General features: G+C 40.4%; 1 protein-coding gene across 1 annotated transcript; it reads left to right on the top strand.

The window, feature by feature from the left end:
* The first annotated feature begins 11,923 nt into the window (after positions 1-11,923).
* Positions 11,924-13,237, top strand: LOC145098915 (uncharacterized). Its single transcript, XM_079036506.1, has 2 exons — positions 11,924-12,372; positions 12,478-13,237. Exons 1-2 carry the CDS (start codon positions 11,924-11,926, stop codon positions 13,235-13,237), a joined length of 1,209 nt encoding a protein of 402 aa, XP_078892632.1.
* Positions 13,238-25,335: the final 12,098 nt, after the last annotated feature.

A 25,335-nucleotide genomic window follows, 5' to 3' on the forward strand; every position in this document is an offset into this window, starting at 1 on the left:
CTATGTGTTAGGTAAATCGTCTTTTCCCGTTGCAAGTAATATGATTAGAGCGGATCCCCACACCACTATTGAGAGTGTTTAGCCATAAGTCTTCATGAGCCTATCTACCCTCGGTCTTCGTTCCGAACTGTTCTCAAATCTTTCCAATCCGGAGAGTGAAAATTTCCTAATATAATGGTAACTTAGTAGGAACGACTCCCATCTTATGGCTTTTCCTGATACTCATACTCCTACCTTGAATACCCGGACTACATCATAGGGATGTAGGTCGACACTCAGACAACCAATAATCGAGGCACGGGAAAAATTTATGCCTAATATAGTAAGGATAGATACGTCTAAGGGTTAACCATCGTCTCTCGTCAGCTTGTGTTCCTTTCCGTATAGGAAAAACCATGCCTCTAAAGAAGCATAACGAATCCACTAGCAAGAAACCTACTCTCCTATTTGATGAAGCTACGTTCCAAGCTGCAGTCTCGACAGCCATAGCAGCTGTCATGGCTCATCTGATTGCTAACAACGCCAATGTTAGCAAGAGCCCTATCGGGGATTCCGATCCAAGTAATGGACAGCAGCAACCAACCCTTGTGTACCCAGCCACCCAAGAACCTCAACCAAATCCACTGAAGAGAAAGTTCAAGATCGAGCAGGGAAGTACCTCGGCTCAAGGACCTTTCGAAGGGCAACGAGCTGAGACAGTCAATACCCCTTCCAGCCCTTCCATCCCTACTTCAAGAAGACCATAACTAGGAAACCTTCCCCACTGCAGCAAGTGTAGCTACCACCATCATGGCATATGTCAGGAACTTTTTGTGCTAGGTGCAACATGAAGGGGCATACTGCTCACGTCTGCAGAACCCCGGTTGAGTTTATTACATCAACCACCAATGTGACGACCAATCTAGTATGCCACCTATGTGGTGAGATTGGACACTTCAAGAAGGACTGTCCAACTGAAAGAAAGGACAAGGACACAGGAGGAGTCTAACTCTAATGCTTAAGGAGAAGCATCAAGGAACCCGGTAGATTTTGGTACGTCTCTCAATTTCAGATAACTAACCGAAAACATTAAAAGGCTGACTTTAAATGTAAATACTTCCCCATTAAGGCGAAAGTCGCAGCACTGTTATAAAATTTAAAATTTCATCAGGTAAAACTATAATGGCTAGATATATATGTTACGGCCATGTATAATTGAGATGGATAGACCTAGAGTGAGTGAATGCCGCCTCATTTCCTGTTCCTCGTTTGGTTGTGGATTTAGGGCGGAGTCGCTCAGTCAACAGTTCTCCCCACCTTAATTATACATGACTAGTATATGTTAGGCGATTATAGAAAGGCCTCGTGAGAATCCATTCATGAAAGGTACCCTATTCAGAAACACTCAGGACCATCTATAGTTCCGCGTCGACTCTATCGGTCCAAGTATCCGCGATAGTGATACACGGTACGAAACCCGAGACGCCTAGAACTTGTGTGCCCGTTCAGCACATGACCCTATCGACCGTCATTCTATGTCATGTCGATGTATGCCAACTTCGATGCCTCTATCAATCATGGTTCGACTTCGTGCAACAATATGTAAATCCTTAGTGCTGTGTAAAAAGAACTTTCACCGTAGCCATTTCGGCAAATAAAGGTTCTTCCGAACCTAATCAAAATAAAAATAATAAAGACTAATGTGATCAGTCAGTCGTCACTCTTATTTCAAACCTTCCGAAGTACCCAGGAGAAGGGTACCGCGCGTTGTTAACCGACCCTTCTTAGATAGATAGAAACCGAAGCAAAAGACACTGCAGGTATTCCAGAAGACGATAACCACCTGAAGCATACTCCGTAGATCCCCCAGAAAGACCCTTCGCACCTCACAATCAGGTTCATGAATCAAGAGGATAGAACTCATGGGACAGACCACTATAACTGAGTATATGCATAAGGGTGGTATATAATTGAGATCAAAAAGATTTAAGATGTGTGTTTCCTCCCTACTACCTGTTCCTCGTTGGGTTGTGGGTCTGGGGTGGAGTCGCACAACTGAACATCCTGCCGACCTCAATTATATACGGCTTGCATACACCAAGTATTAGTGCTTAAGCCCAGTATGAGCTCTACCACGAACCTCGTAGTAAGACCCTTCATCCTATCCCATGGAATGGGAGCTAGATTCAAGAGAACCCCTGTGGGTTGAGCTACTATAATGACCACAAATCCGAAATTTGTTGTCATCCCGGTTAAGCCAACATAGTAGCTAACACCCTCAATTGGTAAAGAAATCTGAGTCGTGAGAATCAAGGACATTGACTACGACCATCCATTCACGCTTAATTCCCCGAATTAAGCATCTCAGCGGATATCCCGGAAATCCGAAAGCTTCGATGAGTTAAACTCTGAGAAGAGTGGATGATGACATTAAAATTCTGAGTGGCGGAACCCTATACTCACTAGATTTGACCTAGACCGAGAAAACTCAAAACCTTCGGAAGAGTAGTTGCAGAAGATGTTCGCACTACTCAGGCACTTCGTCCTCCTTGTTATTAACAAATAGTGCTTAGGACACTCCGCCCCCTTACGTGGAGGAAGTCACCGTCGCCTTGTAGACGATAGGCTGCATTCTCCGAAGTGAACACTAGGATGCCAAGAACCACAGGATAACCTCCACAGCCAAGAATACTTGATCAAAGTGCGAAAGTAAGTTGCGTTAAGCCTTATAACCCAGATCCCGAAGATATTATAGACTTGACACCAGTCTAGGTGTTGGTCTATAGGTTATACAAGAGCACGCGCTTTCTGCAACTGAACTAAACTAACACCTTAGAGAATAGGACATGTCTTAGAGAGTCATTGGACTACTAGGTGTTCCACGAATACTATCTCCCACGGAAATAGTAGAACCACCTCCCAAGATAGTCCAACACTTCAGAAAATCTCTAAGGATTGTGTTAGCCCGGAACAGAGCCTGCTATTCATGAAACAGCAAGGCAAGTAAGAGCATGATCCTTTCTCGATAAGAATCATGTCGTGAAAGCGCCAACTAGACGATGATGGGAAGTTTAAAAAATTCTAAGCACTCGTCTGGTGAAACCCTATCTCCCCGACCCTAAGAGTTTCCGATAAAAACGTCTCAAGAACCAGTAGTGCAGGTTCATTTTTCACAAGATTGAGATAGCCACCCTACAGCAAACAGATACCCGTAGACATGCAATCCATCCGATGATCTAGAAGACCTCTGAAAGCTAATTGACAGGAAACACGAATCCAAGGACAACCCGAGCTTTCTAAGAACCAACCTGAAGGACTACACTTCCAGTATGAGAGAGAATGTTTGGAACTTCGGAATGGCGATCACGCCAGTGATGATCTCGCCATAGAAGTACACTAGGTTCTAAGTTCTGAAGAGCTCTACCCTTCCAAGAGCTTAGGAACATCTGAGACTCTTTACAAAGATTGGTCCAACCCTCGTCAAACCACTACTACTTTCGGAAATTCCACAAGTTTCACCCCAAATCAATCCACTTCTTAGACTTGATAAGTGTTTGCCCGATGTCACTCCTTGTATCCCACTCGTCTTGAGATAAATCATTGGGAACGCTAACTTCGTAGACGAACCGGTAGGAAATCGCTAACTACACGAGACGGAATCCACACCTCGTAAGTGAAGGTTTGTTGGAATGACAAGCACAAGCCAGAGTTCACTTGGGAGTGCGAGGACCAACCAAATACGAAGTAACCACATACCTCTACCTGATTGTTTATGCCACTTCCTTTCCTAAGCCTGAATTTCAGGACGAAATTCCCTCTAACGGGGGGATGATGTGACAACCCGAAATTTATTCCGTCATTTTTAACCCCTCGTTCCGTTAATAAGCCTCGTTTTATTAATGTGTCCGTTAACCTTTTTGATTGGTTAATTAATTTGGGACTTTTATAATGACTTAGTAAGGGTTGAAACAAATTAGAAACATCCTAATTAATCACTTGAAAAATTTTAGTTTCAACCAAGTCAAAATCACGACCATTTAATCGGGTGCGACCAAAAGCCCCGTTTAACGGCAGTATCGAGTAGATTTCCAGTGAGCCACAAGCTCAAACCCTATAAAAGGGGGAGTGGACTCCATTCACACTCTTTCCACCCTCTCTCTACACTCTCTCTCTCTACAACTTGTTTTCGAGCCAAAAACGCCCGTTTCAAGCCCCAAACTAGTAAGTAATTTATCCTAACTTGTTGTGTAGCTTAGTTAACATGCAAATTCGTGTTTAAGACATCAAATAGGGGCAAATTCATGCATTTACAGCCCAAGAACACTCTTGGACCGTGAACACCCTTAAGTGGGGTTTTTAAGCCCCAAATCCCCTCTAAACTACCCCTAGGGCTTAGATATGACTTCTAGACTTACACCTTCGAGCTTAGAACACCAAAACCTTACATTTTGGAGAGTAATCAAGATTTTATGGCCCAATAACACTCTTGGACCGTAAACCCCTCTTCATAGGCCGTGAACACCTATAAAGGTGTTAGAAATGCCTTCAAACACCCCCTATGGCCTGGAAAAATGTCTAGAATCAACCACAAGTGAAGTAGGGGCTTTAAACTTCAATTTAATCATGGACTTAGGAGTTTACTGCCATAAACCCCCCTAGAATTGGTCCATGGGCCGTAAACTCCCAAAGAGTGCCCAAAGGATGCCCTAACTTCTTCATTTGACTTGGAAAAATGCATAGAACTTTATTCTCTACCACTTAAGACCTTAATACACCAAAAGAATATGCATATAGGAGCTTACGGCCATAAACTCCTTGTTTAGGGCCGTAAACTCCTCAAATGGTCCATTTAGAGCTTTAAACCCCTTCATATGCCTTATATTTGGACCTAGCCTAATTCTATGAGAGATATAAGACCATTTAGCATCCTAGAACACCCCCACCATGAGTTTACGGCCGTAAACTCATGGGGATATGGTCTTAGGGCCGTAAACTCTATAAAGAGTTTACTCTTGAAGAGTAAACTCCCTATCTAGGCCATACACTCCCTTAGATGTTACCCGGGACACTCCAAACAGTTAACCAAAGTGTTTTCCGCACTTTAGGGTGCGTATACATGTTTAATTAGTATTATATTTACTAATTGTATGTAAACATATGTTATCATATGTTAATAGGTCACTAAGTGTGTTCAAGTCTTTATTTGACACCGAACACCCAACCGGCACCTCCGCCTGATCCACTTACAACAGGTCAGTTCATACCCCTGAATTAACCTTTTAAATGTTTTCACATGCATTTATGGGGGGGGGGGGAATACAAGTTAAAACATGCCAGTTATCATATCAATCACATGTGATTGATAACCCGCATGCACAAGGATTTATTACACTGTCAGCTGTTTTACCAAGTATGACACTATAAAGGGTTTTCCAAAACGTTTTTACTTGTGTACACCTTTTCTCAAATTGTCTCTCGCACTGTATGTTTTACTTCAAAACCAGATACAGCGGTATTTTAAACAAAGGTTTTCTTTACTTATATTGTTTTATCAAAATTTCATTCAAACTTGTTTATGAAAGGTTCATAAAGGATTTCCAAAGATCTTCAAGCTTATTTTACAAAAGGATAACAAGTCACAATTTTCTTAAGTGTAAAGGTTTTCCAAAGTTTTCATCAAAGTTTTCTTCTATGCTTCTATACTTCTACTTCGTTAAATGCTTCTACTTCGTTAGATGCTTCTACTTCATTAGATGCTTTTACTTCGTTAATGCTATTACTTCGTTAATGCTACTACTTCGTATATGCTACTACTTCGTTAATGCTACTACTTCGTTAAATGTTTCTACATCATTAAATGCATGCCTGTACTTGTATAGTTATATAAATAATGTTTAAAGGACTTAGGAGACTCTATCTCTCAATATATCGTCACTCGTAGATCAGGGACACTAGTAACTATTATAGGAATAGTTAGGAGACTCTATCTCTCTCTATATATATCTCTCTCTCATACTTTAGAATGTGACACACTATTTGCATCTACGATGCTTCATAGCGCCAATTCCGTGTAACCAGAGTCTCTGGGAAGGAGAGCGAACAACATGTGTATAGATCTATACGGGACTGACACTCCCACACCCTGACTACTAGCTTCAGTCTGCGCCGGTAAGGCCCATCGGTGACATAAAGCCACTACTACTACTGCCACTACCTCTACGCGTGACCTGGAGGGTCATCAGATAATCTACCGTCGATCAGCATGCTTACATACGAGTTCACATTCACCCTTTGTTTTAGACCTTGCTAGCTGTATCTTTCATTTGATATTGTCTTGGGTCTGTGCTTCTTTGTTTTAGACCTTGCTACCCGTATCGTACATTTGATACTGTCTGGGGTCTGTATTCCCTTTTGTTAGACTGAGCCAGGCGTATCATTCATTCGATACTCTCCTGGAGTCTATGATTTCTTTTGCCTTAGTCAGCAGTATTTTCTGCTGAGGCATATGTTATTTTCCCTAATGTTTTTACTCGTGATATTCTCCTACTTCCTTTAAAATCAATATCGTATTTTGGTAATGATAGTATGTCAGGGTAAATTACTCTTGAAAACATAACTCTGTCGAGTCTTGCTAGAAGACTGCTTTTAATTAGAAAATATAGGATTTTCTGGAAAGGACTCTAATACACCGTAGACTCTAAACTACTACTTTTATAAAGTTATTTTAAATAGAATGCTTACTTACACAAATGACACTAAATGCTAATGAACTCACCAGCATTTATAAAAATGCTGATACTCGCTTTTAAAATAACTTGTATTCTCAGGTCAGCAATAGACAGGTACATCTCAGGAGCTTTTGTTGAAGACAGTTTAGTACCGAGCTGCATCTATATTAGTTTCTTTATTACTTTGATGTTTCTATGCAATGTAACCTATGTAAAATTATTACTATTAATGCAATGGTTGTTGTACTTTGATTACTATACTGCATACGTTGTGATACTTGACATGACGTCATCCACCCCAGAACGTTTCCGCCGTTCCGGTTTTGGGGTGTGACAAGGTTGGAACCTCAGATTTGGACTATGAGTGGCCTTGTGAGTCCAGAGACCCGAACTTTATTGAATTGAAAGCAAGATCTTGTGCATCTAGCCCTTGTTGAAGCATGTTTTGGCATTATGAGCCTTTTATGCCATGCATTAACGTAAAGCTTACAGATTTACGTTCTTTTCGAGCCTTAGGAGGATAGATCTGGAGTGTGGGGTTATAGATCTTCCTTAAATTGTTTGAATGAGGAATCAGATCGAAGGGACTCACTAAGTCCATGGCGTGACTCGATGAGTCGGTGAGGGTTTGTCCCGATGAGCTTGATCATGAGATAACTCGGTGAGTTGCGGGACTCGACGAGTTAAGCTGGACTTTCTTGAGACTTCTGAGGGAACGAGGGAACTCAACGACTTGCAAGAGTGCACTTGACGATTCGGGTCAAACATTAATTGTTGACTCGAGTTTGACTTATGGGTTTGGTCTACATGAGTATTAGAGGCCATGGAGGGGTAAAATGGTCTTTTACCCAATTCGAGAGTTAGAAAGAAAGGAGTAGTGTTTAGTTATTTAGATTTGACAATTGAGTATTTATTAAGATAACTACCCTATGTGTTAGGCGGGGGCTAGATCGAGGTTCGAGTGCGAGGATGCTTGCTTGTTATCGAGGTGAGTCTTCTCACTATACTTTACCTAGAGTGGTACTTATGTGTGACCGGAGGGTCTTATGTGCTTACATGGAGTATTATGTTATCCTGCATTATGTTGTATGTTGTGCATTATGTCTTTGTGATTTATGTTATGCGGAGTTTTACAGACCCGACCAGAGGATCCAACGAACTGTGGGACTGGAGGGTCCCACTGAGACACACTGACCGGAGGGTTTTGAAGTGATATAGCCTCAAGTGGTTAATGAGTTGTGTGTGTGGTGGGCAACTCACTAAGCTTTGTGCTTACCATGTTATGTGTTATGTGTTATGTGTTTCCGGTTTTCTCAGGATCGCGGGAGGCACCGGCTTGATTGTACACACATCAGAGACATAGTTAAATTGAGAGGATCCTGGAGTTTTGATATATACAGTTTTTGGATATGAGATTTAATGATTTGAAATTGTGACATTTTGTGATTTTATAATTGTGATAAATGTGCTTTTAAATTGAAAATTTTGGTTTGAAATTTACGGTGTTACACAAACTGCCACATTAACTACACATGGACTTCTATGTCAATGGTCCGTTATTTAACAAATGCTTAACACCCTGATTTGGATCACACACGATTTCTTTGTTCCCTTACCGGTTAAGCTTCCCAAGTAACTTCTCTCGATTAATGTTGTCTTCCTCATCGATCTCTTCATCTTGAAACCCACCTTTGTCAATCTCAAACTTCCAACATTTGGATGTTGCAAAAACCCATGATTGTGATAAGCTATCTAAAGAAAGAACGAGCTGGAAATACCACAATTCGAGTCTCCGATTTTGGAACTATCGGAATAGATTGGTTAGTTTCCGATATTTCAATTTTGTTATAAATTTCAAAGAAAAGTTTGCTTTTATAGCATTTTAAATGTTTAGGTTCGTCTTAAGAAACCCTAACAGTGTAATGACAGTGGTTTTTATGACTATGCACTAAAAATTTGTTTACTTATTGATATTATACTTTGCTGATGTAACCATCATGTACATGTCTTCATTTGCAGACGGAGTTCAAAAATTGTGATTAATTTTTGTGGACGGATGATGAGCTACCAGAAGGTTTAGATAAAATCCTAATCAGGTCAATGAATGAGTAGTTGGATAGCAGGGAAGAACTCTCCGCGTGTTGTGGTGGGGTTGTTCGTTTGGTTATTTAAGTCTAGTAATTAAAGTGAAATTGTGGGGACTATGGTGATTAATATATGTAGTTAGTATGTTGTGTTAGTATTCTAACCATTTTTTGACAGCCCTGGTTGATGATTTATGGATGATGTTCCCTATATTAGTAGGCAGGTTTTGTTCGGAATTACCAAGACTCTTTTGCAAGGAATTTTTTTAAGTGCTACCCTTTAATGGTATCACTTAGTTAATCTAATGCAATGACAAGTGGTAGTCTTTTTATATAATGAGATTTATTATATGTAACTGTTTTTTTTATGTGGTCCATTTTGTATTTGTCAAATGTAGACCACTATTACACACTTGCTTAAATATAAGGTCCATTTTAATCATTAATATGTACTCAAGAAGTACCATATTGGTCATTCTCATCCATTCAACATTTACCTGTAAACTATAAGCAACTATCATAAATGGCAACCAACTATTAGGTGCAATAATTGCATCTTTTGATAGGTTAATTTCATGTTTATTTATAGCATTGCATTGTATTTTTAGTGTAATTTACATACATTTTGCATTTAGGGACGTGATCAAGGATCTATCGATATTTCAACATTTTTTGTGGATGTTTCAGGGTGATTTGAAGATTGGAGCATGATGGTCAAGGGAAGCTCTCGGTGAAATTTTGAAATTTTCGGAGCTAAATTGAAGAAAATCAGAAAATCAGAAAATGCCTATTTTATACTGCATTACACGGTTCGCGCTTTTACAAGGCATACATTACACGGCCGTGTTTCGTAAGTAATTCAGCACAGAAAGGCCATTACACGACCATGTAACAGCAAGGCATACGTTACACAGGTCGTGTAACGTGATCTGATGGATTTTCAAATTTTAACTTTCGATTTATCTTTGGTTACTAGCACATGAAGACGTGATCTAGGAAACACTTTAATTTGCTTCTTGTAAGTTAATTTGAAGATCAAACTTGTTGAATTTGTCATTTAACTTAGACATGTGTGGTTGATTTCTCTATCATTTCCGATTCTAGATTGTTAATTGTTTGTTGTTAGATTGTAATTTTCACTTGAATTTATGTTTATCATCTAGTAATCTTTGATTTGGTCTTAAATATATGTTTGATTGGTTCTCTTTTCACTTGATCAATGAACTAGGGTTCTTATCAATCTCGTTAATCAAATTCGGAAATTCATATATGTTTTATGATTTTATGTTAGTAACATGCACTTTATTGGTTGTAATTAGATCAAAATTAGTGTAATCAAAGATTAGATGTTCATATTCCCGAACTTATGAGGAATGTTGGATATTATTGGTAATTGTTGCAAGAACTTAATTTCATTTAATGATTTGATGCAAGAGCTTATTTGAATTGAATAAATTAAATGAAGTTTTATTTGAAGAACATGCTTTGAATGAAACACTTTTGTCAACTTGGATATTAGAGTTTATTAATATCTAAATTACCAACCTAGATTGAACATAAATTACAGACATATTACACCTTACAACACAACATGTGTAAAGGAATCAGAATCGGAAATGTATTTCTTTTATTGAATTTTATTATAAATCTTGTTTTATTTATGAAGTTTAATTTGAATTCAAACATAACCCCCCACTTTAACATTGATTGTATGATGTGTGAAAATTTTCTTAAATAAAAAGTTTTGTATTCTTGTGGACCAACCCTGCTTACTCTATACTATCTTTAGTGTAAGTAGTATCAGTGATTTTCATTTTATTATTATTATTTTATCCCATTATTTGTTGGTTTGACCACCAAACAAATTGGCGCTGTTGTCGGGGATACAGTAGTACTAATTGCTTATGCCAAGATCTTTTTGCACAGGTACACCTTACCAGTTGATTTGGAGATAGAGAAGTCCGCAAAACAGAGAAGGAAGCAAGCCAGACTTTTAAAGAAACAACAACAATCCGGAGCTTCTTTGTCAAATCTATCCACCACATCTTCACCAACATCCAAAAATTCTACCCCATCTTTACCTTTACCCGAATCTGATACTTTTATCCCTACTCCTACCATGAGAGACAACCATGAAGGAAACCAAAATCACCCAAATCCACCACCTGAATAAACCTTTAGACAGTGGGCCACTCAAGATGTTACCCAACAATAATTATGCATCAATTATCCTACAGCAATAAACTTTGAACTCAAATTCGGACTCATTCATTTGTTACCTTCATTCTATGGTCTTGAGAATGAATACCCACATAAATTCCTTAAGGAATTTCATGTTTTATGTGTGGGTATGAAGCCATATGAAGTAACTGAACATCAAATCAAGTTAAGGGCATCCCCTTTGGTTTACAAGATTAAACCAAGGAGTGGTTATATGACTTACCAACGGGGTCAGTCACAATATGGAATGAACTTGCAAGAATGTTTTTGGACAAATATTTTCCAGAAATGAGAGCTTCAGCCTTACGCATGAAAATAATTGGTATCAAGCAACAAAAGAGAGAAGCGTTGCACACTTACTAGGAACGGTTCAAGAAGTTATGTTCAAGATGTCCAAAACATGGGAATTTAGAGTATCAATTGTTGCAATATTTTTGTGAAGGAATGTCATCTTGGGATAAAAGATTGCTCAATGCATCAAGTGGTGGATCAATAGCTGATAAAACTCCAACATAAATCAGATCTCTTTTCAAGAATATGGCAGAAAAGTCCAAGCATACAACTCAAGAAAAAGAATGGTACAGTGATGCACCAAGAGGAGTGAAAGAAATTTCTACCCCAAAAATTAAGAGTCAACTTTCTGAGTTGACTAAAGTAGTGATGATGCTTGCTAAGGACAAGGGTGTGCATCCACTATCAGTTAGACCTTGTGGTATGTGTACCCAAATTGGACACACCACTGATATGTGCCTGATGTTACAAAAAGATATAGAGTCAGTTCAAGCTATGGGATTTTCTAGTCAACAACAAGGAAACTCTTAGCCAAGAATTAATCCAAATTGGCACCAACCCAATACCAATTTCCAGCCAAGGCCACCACCTTATCAACCTAGACCTCCATTTCAAAATCAAATGCATCACCAACAAAATTATCAACCACATTTCCAGCCAAATCAACCTCCTCATCAATCTCAGTTCCAACCTCAAAACAAGCAACAAGGAAGTAGTTCAAGCGGATCAGGAATGTCTTTGGAAGACATTGTCAAGAGTTTAGCGACAAGTACTCAAACATTTCAAAATGAGACCAAGGCAAGTATCAAAACTTTGGAGCAACAAATGACTCACCTTGCCACTTTTGTTAGTAAAGTGGAGTCACAAGGCAAACTACCCGCACAAACAGAAAAGAATCCAAAGCATAGTGCATGTGCCATCACTTTGAGAAATGGAAAAGAATATGAAGGTCCAAAGATGATTGAAGAAGAAGAAGAGGTGGAGTTAGAGAAAGAAGAAGAGAAGTCGAAAGCACCTTCAAAGCAAGTTCCCAATAAAGTAAAAGTCACTCCTCCTCCATTTCCCACAAGGTGAAGCAAGTCAAAGCGTGAGAGGGAAAACAATGAGATCATGGAGATGTTCAGAAAGGTTTAGGTAAATATTCCTCTTATTGATTCCATCAAACAAGTCCCTAGGTATGCTAAATTCCTTAAGGAATTATGCACATCTAAGAAAAGATTAAAAGGGAATGAAATGTTCAATGTAGGTGAAAATGTATCTGCAGTGTTGCAGAAAAGACTACCTCAAAAATATAAGGATCCAGGTGTTTTCACGGTTCCTTGCAAGTTAGGTAATCTTCATGTTCCACGAGTTATGTTATACCTTAGAGCTTCTATCAATGTTTTGCCATATTCCATTTTTAAAACATTAAATACTGGCAAATTGAAGAAGATCGGGGTGATCATTCAATTGGTTGGTCGATCTTTAGTAGATCCAAAAGGTGTGCTAGAAGACATGTTAGTCCAAGTGAATGAACTAGTATTTCAAGCAGATTTTTATGTCCTTGACATGGATGATGATGACTCACCAAATTTGAGTTCAAATCTTCTAGGAAGACCCTTTTTGAAAACAGCCCGGACAAAAATTGATGTTTATGATTGTACATTGTCCATGGAATTTGATGGAGAAGTGATAAATTTCAATATCTATGATGCTATGAGATATCCAAGTGATATTTCATCTTTGAATTTTGCGGATGTTATTGAACCATTCACTGAAGAGTGTTTTGATTTGTCTAATCTCGATGTGTTAGCTTTCATTTTAGACAAAAATCTTCAAAAGGATGGAGTGGAAAAACTTGCTAAGCAATTAAAAATTGATGAAGAGATTATGGAAGTTGTATCTTGCATGGATCAAAAGAAGAAAATGAGGTTTGATGTTCCGAAACTGAAATGATCGATGCCTAATGAGAAACTTGTTCCCTCTATTAAGCAGGCACCAGAATTTGAGCTCAAGACTTTACCTGAGCATCTCAAGTATGCATATCTTGGAGAGAAAGAGACTTTGCCAGTGATTATTTCCACAAAGTTAACAACAAAAGAAGAAGAAGAAGAGCTTGTCACCACTTTGAAGGAGTATAAGGAAGCTATTGGGTGGACTATAGCCGATATCAAAGGGCTAAGTACTTCAATTTTCATGCATAAGATCCTTATGGAAGTGTAAACCCATAAAATTCAAGCCAATTTAAAACATTTTAACCCATTCAAAAACCATTAAGTTATACAACTTGTTTTCAAAATAGTTTAAACATCATAGTATCCCCAGAACCAAGTCACAAAATCATGAAATATGAAGAGCGGTACAGTCACGCCTTTGGCTTGCCACAATCTCCTGATGTACCTGAAACAATAAACTAAAACTATAAGCCCGAAAGCTTAGTGAGTTTCCCCCAAAATACCAACCACATACAACCATAATCATATCATATCATATCAAAATACAGAACAACCATGCCTCTCAAGTCTGCAGTGTGACTGGTCCGCCCTCAACCGGCCTTTAGTCCACCTAGTCCACTCTCTGAGTCTACAGTATGACTAGATCGCCCGCACCGGGCCTTCAGTGTGTCTGAATCTATCCCGAGCCTTTGGTATGAGTGGACCGCCATACGGGCCTACAATCTATCCGGACCGCTCGTAGGGTATGGTGGCCTTCAACACAAAGCAGGACCGCCTCAACCCAAACATCAAGCAAATAACCATGTGCCCATATAACAGGTAATCACATAACAGTCCATAGACAAACAAATCAATTTAGCAGATCATAAAGCATATCAACATCCTAACCAGGATACTGACCTAACCGGTCACTAACATAGCATCATCCTATATACCAGGATACCGACCAAAACCAGGTCACTAACATAATAGTTTCCTAATTACCAGGACGCCAATCTAATCAGATCAATAAGCACATCAAACAGTATGTGTACAGATATCAGATATAACTATCTCACAGATCATCGATCATAGTAATCTCTCATAACCAAACACCGACCTAACCAGGTCACTAACATACCAATCCTAACGGATCATAAGAGCATGACAACATACTGTCTATCCGGATACCGATCTAATATATCATAACCACATGTAGCATACTGTAACCAAGATAACAACTAAAAGGGTTAGCCTTGGTGCCTTAGACCCTATTGATATAGTGAGGATAACTCACCTTGCAACTGCCGAACCGAACCATGAAAGCACTTGCCCGAAGCACTACTCCAAACTCCAACACCTGATGCCATCAATGGACCATGACATAAATATCCAAAATACATAACACCCCTGAAGGTCAAACAGGTCAAAGTCAATGTCCTTTCCAAAGTAAACCTTCCTGATTGACTCTACTCGCCGAGTCAACCCGTCGACTCATCGAGTTCTTATACTTAGAAAACTCTCATAACACGACTTAACTTGTCGAGTCGCCCCATGACTCGTCGAGTTCAACGCTCTCTGAATTCCATCCTGTCGAACTCACTGAGTCGCTAACCGACTCACTAGTCCGAAGTTTAACCACAAGAGGTTGGGAACTACGACCTGACTCACCGAGTCAGAGAACAGAGTCGCTAAGTCCAAGGCAATCTTCAAAAGACTCGCTGAGTTGTTCTTCCAACTCGTCGAGTCCATGCCCATCTTCATATGACTCGCCGAGTCCACCCATGCGACTCGCCGAGTCCCTTCAGTCCTTCATACATGCAGAGGCTTTTCGAGCCATGCAGGGGCTCCAAACTGTAAATCCAATCTTCTAGGGCATAACCCCTACGTAAAGTTGCAAGCTTTACGTGAAACCAAGGAGTTAAAGGTCCAAATCACTCTAGGTCTTGGGTTTTAGACAAAGGGGCTTCACCAACAACTCATTGATTGATGCTTTATAACATTCTGGACCAACAGAAGTCTAGATCTGAAGCAGCAACCTCATATCTAAACTCCAAACCTGAAATAGGTCTCAAACATACCCAAAATGGCCCCGAATCTCTTTCATAAATAGATCTAGATGCAAAAGAGTGAAGGTAACAGCTTATTACCTCCAAGATGTGCCCAAACTGAAGTAGATTGTGGATCTACACCACTCCCTTAATGCAAGCCCTTTTTGATCTTCAAGTTTCTTCCACAAAAGACAACTTCAAAAGCTTCAATCTCCCTCCAAAGGCCTCACACACACGAGCTTAGGGTCTTCTGGTCCTCAAGGGAAATAAGGGGGCTGAGAGAAGGACATTAAGTCCTTTAAATATGGTGCAACCCTCGAGATTAGGGTTTTCTCATTCCAGCACCAACTCGTCGAGTACAGCTTCCCACTCGGCGAGTTAGCCACTTAACTCGCAATCAAATCCCGCTCCAACTCGACGAGTAGCATACCTACTCGTCGAGTAGCTTCCTAAATTTACATTTTAAGCCCTTCACTCATACTTCTGGAATTTGGGATGTTACAACTCTCCCCCACTTAAATTAGGCTTCGCCCTCAAAGCCTACTGCATTATATGATACTGAATAAACCTCTTGCACTGCAGAATCCGATTTTCCAACCAACTCAGGTCCTTCCAGACCCTACCACTACACCCCATTTTAAATTTCTTCTTCTCGCATGGCATCCTTGCCAATTATTCTTGTCCGACCACCGACCTTCTTTTCCCCGATGACAGCACATAACAACTAAGTATCACCTGATGATACTACCACATTCCTGTCTTACACATTCATTCGCATCTTGCAAAAACTGGATACCGTTATAAACCACCGGACCCTGACCCAATACTAATCTGCTATCCCTTACCCAACAGGCGCAACTTCTATCAAATTGCACTATTGGGAACTCATCATGCTTCCTTCCTGAATCCAATCCCTTTCCGCGCTGACATGATAACGCAGTTTTCAGCTTCCGAGCAACTCTCATGAACACCCATCTATAACACATATACACATCGTACCTGGCCCAAAGAGCCTTGGGCTGGAAGACCAGGCACGCCTACGATGGGTCCAGCCATCCCTAGGATGGAACACCACCACATACATAACTCATGACTACACCCCTAATTGGATCCCAAGGGTCTACCCTTGCATCACTTCTGAACCTTCTGCTTCGACATCAGAGCTAACCATTCCACAACCTCACGAACATCCCACCCGAATGTGCTTCCATACAACTGGTAAAATCTCAGTGCTCACTATCAAAAATTGAAATACTTTCGATCATCATTTACACTACTGCTTTCCCTTCAGATAACCAATACTCCTTCTCGGAGCTACATACCTTTCCCTTCCATTCTTTCAGGAAGTCTACTCAACAACCTTTACCACATCCATAAGTGCCATGGTGCTAAAACTCCACTCTACACTACCCATGTAGAGCAACTACAATTCTATAACTCACATATACTCCGAATCCGATCACATAACTAACAAGCCCATGCACAGCTTCTAGCTAACTCCATCTTCATGATCAATATGTGGGGCCAGACCTTATCGATTGTTATTTCATGGAGACATACTCACTCATTCTCCGCATACAGGTCTACTAACACACACAGGGTCATCAGACTGGACCGCCTTACCAGGCCTTCAGCCTATCCGGACCGCCCTCAGAACCTTCAGCATGTCTGCACCGCCCTTCTGGGCCTTCAGCCTGTCTGGACCGTTCTTCGAGCCTTCGGCCTGACTGGTACGTTCACCGTCCGTCAGTCTATCCGCACCACTCAAAATTTTCGTACATCACCCTAAACCATTCTTTCTAAGTATCTCTCCCATGCATACTGGTCTCACCCTCTTAGGGTTCCGAACTCCAGCTCCATTCCATATACTCACATTCCGGCCTAACCCTAGGCCTCACAACAATCAATCACTTTCTCTGAAAACCATGGTCTGTTCCCTGCCCCACGTGTCTATCACCACATTCTCGACTAAAACACTGTTGGATCCAACATTTTAATTAAAACACCCATTCAGATCCACTCTCTGTCCCCAACTGGAGTATTAACCGATCCAAGAAGATGAAACCTCGGAGACACTCCGAATTGATGAGATCACCAAGATCCTTTGAACTCCGTCCGACCACCAATAACAACTTCCGATCAACCAAGATACATTAGAGTCCTCAGCCTACTCTAGCAGCAAGCTCAATACGTGGAACAGACCTATTGAGTACTAAAGTGTAGCAGCCTACTCAATACCCGAACATATATCTACAAACATAAACAGAGTCTTCAGCATGACTGGACCGCCCTACCAGGCCTTCAGTCGATCGTCCACCTTCTTAGAAATCCGAGGTCTGTTCCCTGGCCCGCGTGTCTACCATACACGCTAAATAAACCGCACTCCCATGCTGAATGCACTGCTGAGCCCTGGCATCTAACAAAACCCTCATTTTCGAGCACACCCTGGACCGAAAACTCAAACTGACTCGATTCTTGACTATGAACCCAACCTGGTTCCCCAACTTCTACTATCAAGCATCTAGAAGATGTGTTCTTATGCTGGGGAGTTTTGCCGAACCCCCAATCAACACAACCCTCAAACTAAGCAGCCAATAGGGCCTCCATTCTGCCCGTCGGGTTGTGAAACTTATCCCCGTTTCAAAACCTTTCCCACTTCAGCATCTCGGGGTAACACTCCCCCACTTAGATTCAACTAAGCCTTCATAATACATGAAAATTGGAGGATTCTCAATCCTCCTCACTTCCCAACGATTTAACCGATGACAACTAACTCTTTCCCACTAGTGTTCCATTGGTAGGTAGACCTGACTCATCACACACTTCTAAGAACCAAATGATCACTTCCTGAATCCCAGTGAAACTGACAGCCACTAATGCGTGAATGACTCCACACTCACGTCCTGATGATCACCTGATAGATACTCCAACTAATACCTCGGCAACGAGTTAGTTCTATTGGTGTTTTAGTCCGTCAATCACTAACGGTTGCTAAACACTGAATCCTAACAATGATGAATAACCATTTTGTGGGACCCCTTCCTCAGGCCTCCCACATAAAACCCCTTTTCCAAAGGTGTTCCAAACAAGCTTCCCGCTCTCGGCTTTAGAAATCGTTCTCTTCAGGGTTCACACCCTGACTCACTCACCAGCTCAAACGCCCACAGCTGAACGGCAGCAGTTGAAACAACCTCTGCCCTAAACCGGGCTACAAACCACTCCCAAGACATAGTCTACAGTCCCAAAAGTGCAATAGATCGCACAATCAATCCTTTCCATCTGATACAAGAGATCCAAGGAAAACCGGACCTCACAAACACTTATGACACACCGACCGTCCTAAGCTCACCGGCGCTAAATGTGACATCCCCATTTTCTCGGCCAGAAAAGACCGATTTTGTTTATGATTTATAAAAATCAGAGTACTTCTTTTAATAAAAATGTTGCGGAATTTGTTCCCAGAAAAACATGATAAATACGTTATTAAAACATTTTTGAAGAAACGTATTTTATTCATTTTAAAACGTTTGGGATGTCATCGTTAATACAGAAACATAAGTATAAACAGAACTTACATTTATTTGCACTAGTGATCTACATCTCTTTGAATCTCTCAGTGTAATGTGACTTCATATCAACACCTCTGATATAAATAAACTGAGTGGGTCAGGTTGGGAAACCTGGTGAGTACATAGGGTTTTTAACCCAAAATAATATAATTATTATGTTCAAGCAATCAACCCAATTACCCATCCCCATTATCTTCTTTATTCTTAATGATCTACCCTAAGAATCAACCATTCCTCGTTCATACATTCCTAAGGATCATCCTAAGGAATCGGCAGCAAGTCCATCGTCACTGGGTTTTAGGCACTAAGCCTGCATAGTCACCAGAATTTATACGATAGGCATTAAGTCTGCATAGTCACCAGGGTTTTGGCACCAAGTATGCATGATCACCAGGGTCTAGGCATCAAGTCTGCATGATCACCAAGGTTTAGAGTACACCGAGTGAACACATCGTTCATAACACCTACAGGTTGCGAGCCTGCTAGTGTTCCGCTGGACTGTCTAGAATAGTCCGTGGTTGTCATCCATACTCTACTGAATGATGGGGACATCGTTTGGGAAAAAGGCTTCTCACATCGTACACCTCTCACCCATACCTCGTAGTCTATATCACCTCTCAACTCATCGTCCAACTCATATTTCATCTATTATATCTACCCATGTTTTACCCCAACATTTTCGTAGATATAAAATACATATATAGTTTAAATCATTTAAAACATGTATAAAATCTTTCACCGAGCATAGACAGCAAGTAAACAGACAATATGCACACATAGCACGTAGTAAATACTTCATATCTATGTGTAAGTTGAAGGGGACCATGCACTCACCTGAAAGGTGGTGACTCATGTAGATGTAAAATTGTAAAAAGTCAAAAATAGTGTATTGTATAGTTTCGCATTTTATGTTATTTTACTAAGTCATTTGTTATGCGAAGTTAAAATTTCTAGACTTGGTATATTTTTTGTTCACTCATGTTTCCTATAAATAGGGACTGAGGTTAGAAGTAGAAGAGAGACTTTTCGCAACAGATATCTCTTCTCTGCTTGTTTTGTAATCAGTCTTTATCAATATGAGATCTTATTAATATTTACTCTTGGTGTGAAAAATGTGAGCAGCCTCGGCCTCCTTTTATAGCTGCGAGGGCCTCGCTACGCTGGGCGTTCAGAAGCTCTACGCGGGCCGTAGCTTCGGATAAGGCAGACAGGTGGCAAGCTTCGGACGGGGCGACGTGGCTCAAGCTGGACCGAGGAGTGCAAGGCGTACGCGACGCGTTCCGGACATCGTACGCGGGGCGTAATGTGAGGGTGACGCGTCAAGATCCGAAGCGACTTCTGGAACCAACATCGGACGGCTGGGAGCTAGGCCACGTCATCAATCCATGCATCAGTTTCGCAAATCTCACCCTCAATTTCTAAAAAACGTAACTTTCGCATACGAGCTCCGTTTTCGACGTTCTTTATATCCACGCGAAGGTGGGAACGTACTCTACAACTTTCGTTTAGACTCCGTTGGCTAATTTTGAATTGATTTTAAATTTTATATTATTAACAGACCGGGACATGATTGGTCCGTTAAAACCTCATAACTTCTTCATCCGACGTCCGTTTTCGCCCATCTTTTTCTCGTTACGTTACCCTTAACGAGATCTTCGATTCTCGTTTAGGTCGTGTCGGCTAAAAATTACTCGATCTAATATTCGAATTTCGGGCTGTACACTGCTAATCCGAAACTTCGAAAAATCATAACTTTTTCATACGAAGTCAGATTTGGGCGTTCTTTTTATCGATGTTCTTAGTTTAACATACTCTATGATCTTCGTTTATATCACTAAGGCTAAAACTCGCTCTATCGTAAATTCACTATTTACACTTCCCGGTGCCGTGACGGCTCAGTCGCGAAACTTCGACGGGTCATAACTTCTTCGTTATAACTCAGATTTTGGCGTTCTTTATATGTATGGAAACCTCGTGACATATACTACAACTTGGTTAAGACTATTTATTCAAAATAATCTTTTGTTGAAAAGTTGTTTTCGACCCCTATTGCCTCTAATTTGACTAGCCCGGATCTGCGGGCGTTACAATTATCTCCCCCTTAGGATGATTACGTCCCGGAATCATCAATGAAACAGGGCTCGTATAATGACTCCATACGTCATCTCTTCATCCTAGGTAATAATTATAACTTCTATATTCCTTCAAGTCTATCTCTTAGACTCAGGTCTCTTAGAGTCAAATTCTGGAATGGAATATGTCTTCCTTCATGGTCTAATGTGATATAATCACATTTTCACATGTAGCATTTCTAGCTACCAAATTCTTTTAACAACGAGCGCGATACTTCTATTGATCGCTTTGATTTCAATCGTTTTGTTTAAGTCAGACGCTACATCAAACTTGGTTCTCCGAACCACGTAACATACTTATCGTAGTCAAACTCGATTCGATATGACCACTAGGTTCGGAATAACAATCATCCTCTTAGTCATTACCGAAATGATGGTAACGACATCTTTGAATAAAACGGAATCAATTACTAGCTTCTTGGTAACCTTGTGACTTTCCCAGATCCAAGCGTGAGTCCTGTGCTTCCGGTAGTATATGCATCTACTACCTTTCACACCTACTCATACTCGTCCCAAGTATTGTCTCGCAGTTTTCCAAGTCATCATACAAGAAAATCACATAACAATTTAACACACTAGATAACAAAACGAAGATTTTATTATTTCTTGAAACTATTACATAGGTGCTCAAGTTCACCCTAGACTATGCCTCTAATAGGCTACATCATACGATACTATGGCTACTACATAACTTGATCTTCAGATATGAAGTCCTCATCCTTGATTCCTCGCATGGTTTTCTGCTTCGTCGAGGATCATGTGGAATGCCCTTGGCCTCGGTGGCGTTTCTGGTCTTGCTGCTTTATTTTTCCTCGGGCAGTCCCTAGAAATATGCGCTTCTTTGTTACATCCATAACACACCTTCTTGTTGGACGCACACTTGCTGTCGTAATGCCCTGTCTTTCCTCATTTGTAGCAAGTCACCTCCTCGCTACATTTCCCGAAGTGCTTCTTTTTACACTTCTCGCACCACTTGGTTTCACCTCCTCCTCCTTCTTCAGTCTTTGAGAATTTCCTTTCTTTGTTGGATTTTGAAGATCCTTCATGCTTCCTTTTCTCGCCAACTTCAGCTCTCTCAAGACCTTTTCCCTAATCTGGTTCTCAACATTCCTGGCTGCCCAGATGACTCCTTTCAAAGTGGTTGCTTGCTTGACCATTGGTCCAACGTCTGCTGGCAATCCATGGGCAAACTTGTTAACCTTGTAGAGCTCAGTTGGAACTAGGTAAGGAACAAGCTTCATTTTCTCCATAAAACTTGCAGCATACTTGATGAAACTCATCCTTCCCTTCTTTAGATTCTGAAACTCGTTGTTGATCTCCAGAAGATCCTGCTCAGAGCAGTATTGCATCTTTAACTGCACCCGGAAATCTTCCCATGACATCTTGCTCGCTTCTCCTTTGGGCATCGAATCGGCTAGTAGCTTCCACCAGCTTAGTACTCCAGATTTCAATAGAGGAACCACGAGAGCGGTCTTCTTCCTGTTGCTACACTCGCAACTCTCAAACATCATCTCCATCTCAGAGATCCAGTTCATGACTTCCACCGGCGTCGGGCTTCCAGATAGACTCGGTGGTTTGGACACCATGAAATCCTTGTATTTGCATCCACGTCCATCATTTCCTCCATCCTGGTGGTTTTGCCTAACTATCGGTGGGTTGGCTTGACCAACAGTTCCACTGTAGTTTCCCTCCTCAATCTGCCCTTCGTTCAACTCGGACTGTTCGATCTGTATGGTCGCTTCCTCTCGATTTTGCTGGAGCAAACGTCTGGTTTCCTCCATTTGACGATCCAACATCACCTGGATCATCGCTTGTACTCCGGTCATTGTTATTGGCTCAGCAGCGGCCACCACAACTGGTATTTGCTCAATCACTGGGGGTTGGTTTCGGTTCCCATTTGCATTCACGTTTCTGCTACGGGTCCTTGCCATCTTGATCTATACACCGAATAAGGTGAATTTAGACCTTTACTTAGGATTGACGTTTAAATCATCCTTATCACTCCGAAACGTTTACATGCTAGTTCTAATATCGTAGTCGTACGTTTAGAATCCTAAACACATAAGGTTTCCAGATCCGGTCGGCAACAGACCATAGATCCGATCAAACTATAGCATCACAAATCATTTAGCACATAAAAGCAATTTAGGCATCATTCCTAAAATAAGCTAGTGCTCACACCTCACAATCATCGCTTAGGATTCTAAGTTTAAGTCTAGAAATTTCCTACAAATTCCTAGTTCGCTTAAACTAATGCTCTGATACCAACTGTGACATCCCCATTTTCTCGGCCAGAAAAGACCGATTTTATTTATGCTTTATAAAAATCAGAGTACTTCTTTTAATAAAAATGTTGCGGAATTTGTTCCCGGAAAAACATGATAAATACGTTATTAAAACATTTTCGAAGAAACGTATTTTATTCATTTTAAAACGTTTGGGATGTCATCGTTAATACAGAAACATAAGTATAAACAGAACTTACATTTATTTACACTAGTGATCTACATCTCTTTGAATCTCTCAGTGTAATGTGACTTCATATCAACACTTCTGATATAAATAAACTGAGTGGGTCAGGTTGGGAAACCTGGTGAGTACATAGGGTTTTCAACCCACAATAATATAATTATTATGTTCAAACAATCGAACAATCAACCCAATTACCCATCCCCATTATCTTCTTTATTCTTAAGGATCTACCCTAAGAATCAACCATTCCTCGTTCATACATTCCTAAGGATCATCCTAAGGAATCAGCACGAAGTCTATCATCACCGGGGTTTAGGCACTAAGTCTGCATAGTCGCCAGAATTTATACGATAGGCACTAAGTCTGCATAGTCGCCAGGGTTTTGGCACCAAGTCTGCATGATCACCAGGGTCTAGGAATCAAGTCTGCGTGATCACCAAGGTTTAGAGTACACCGAGTGAACACATCGTTCATAACACCTACAGGTTGCGAGCCTGCTAGTGTTCCGCTGGACTGTCTAGAATAGTCCGTGGTTGTCATCCATACTCTACTGAATGATGGGGACATCGTTTGGGAAAAAGGCTTCTCACATCGTACACCTCTCACCCATACCTCGTAGTCTATATCACCTCTCAACTCATCGTCCAACTCATATTTCATCTATTATATCTACCCATGTTTTACCCCAACATTTTCGTAGATATAAAATACATATATAGTTTAAATCATTTAAAACATGTATAAAATCTTTCACCGAGCATAGACAGCAAGTAAACAGACAATATGCACACATAGCACGTAGTAAATACTTCATATCTATGTGTAAGTTGAAGGGGACCATGCACTCACCTGAAAGGTGGTGACTCATGTAGATGTAAAATTGTAAAAAGTCGAAAATAGTGTATTGTATAGTTTCGCATTTTATGTTATTTTACTAAGTCATTTGTTATGCGAAGTTAAAATTTCTAGACTTGGTATATTTTTTGTTCACTCATGTTTCCTATAAATAGGGACTGAGGTTAGAAGTAGAAGAGAGACTTTTCGCAACAGATATCTCTTCTCTGCTTGTTTTGTAATCAGTCTTTATCAATATGAGATCTTATTAATATTTACTCTTGGTGTTCTTAATCTTCAATCACTCAAATCTAAGTTTTCTTTTCTCAAATCTCGATAACAATTCTCATCAATTGGTATCAGAGCAGGATTCAAACTGCTTAGATCTGATTTTCGTATAAGAATCATTTGCTTTTTGAGTTGCAATATTACTCAAAATTTTCCGCGCATTTTGGTTTTGAAAATCACTTTTGATCTTCAGATTTGAATTGATTTTGTATTTGAATTGTTAAGTCGAGTAATCGATTAGTGAATTGTGATCAATTCATTTATCAAATTTTCAAATTCATCAAGTTTTCAAGTTTTCGGATATTTTCTGTGATCATCAATGGCGAACTTCAACATGAATACAATGACTTCTTTCTCTCACTTGCTTGGTTCCTCAACCAAAATTCCGATGTTAATTCCAGAAGACTATGATCAGTGGGCTGATAGAATGGAAGATTACTTAAATGGAATTGATGAAGAACTTTGGAATTGTATCGATGGAACAGTACAAGCTCCTGCTAATGTTCAACCAATTGGACCATCCACTGCATCTACTGATGTTGATGATCAACTAAAACAACTGAAGAATAATGAAAAGAGGTGCATGAGGGAACTAAGAGGTGCCCTACCTCCTGTGGTTTACAATGTATTCGTAGTTGTAAAACAGCCAAGGATATCTGGAACACTCTAAAAGAAAAGTATCAAGGTAGCGAAAAGACGAAGATCAACTCTGTGAAGCAATGTCTAGTTGAACTGAAGGAATTCAGACAAAAGGATGCAGAAACTCTTGAAAAT

The sequence above is a fragment of the Lactuca serriola genome, chromosome 4, assembly GCF_051521515.1.
Source record: "Lactuca serriola cultivar US96UC23 chromosome 4, Lser_US96UC23_V15, whole genome shotgun sequence".
Lineage (NCBI taxonomy): Eukaryota > Viridiplantae > Streptophyta > Magnoliopsida > Asterales > Asteraceae > Lactuca > Lactuca serriola.

What these genes read in the sequence shown, in the direction of transcription:
- LOC145098915 (XM_079036506.1), top strand. Translation starts at nt 11,924, where the DNA reads ATGCATCACCAACAAAATTATCAACCACATTTCCAGCCAAATCAACCT. An exon ending in CCTCCTCCATTTCCCACAAG is followed by an intron (nt 12,373 to 12,477) that starts GTGAAGCAAGTC and finishes ACAAGTCCCTAG; the next exon opens with GTATGCTAAATTCCTTAAGG.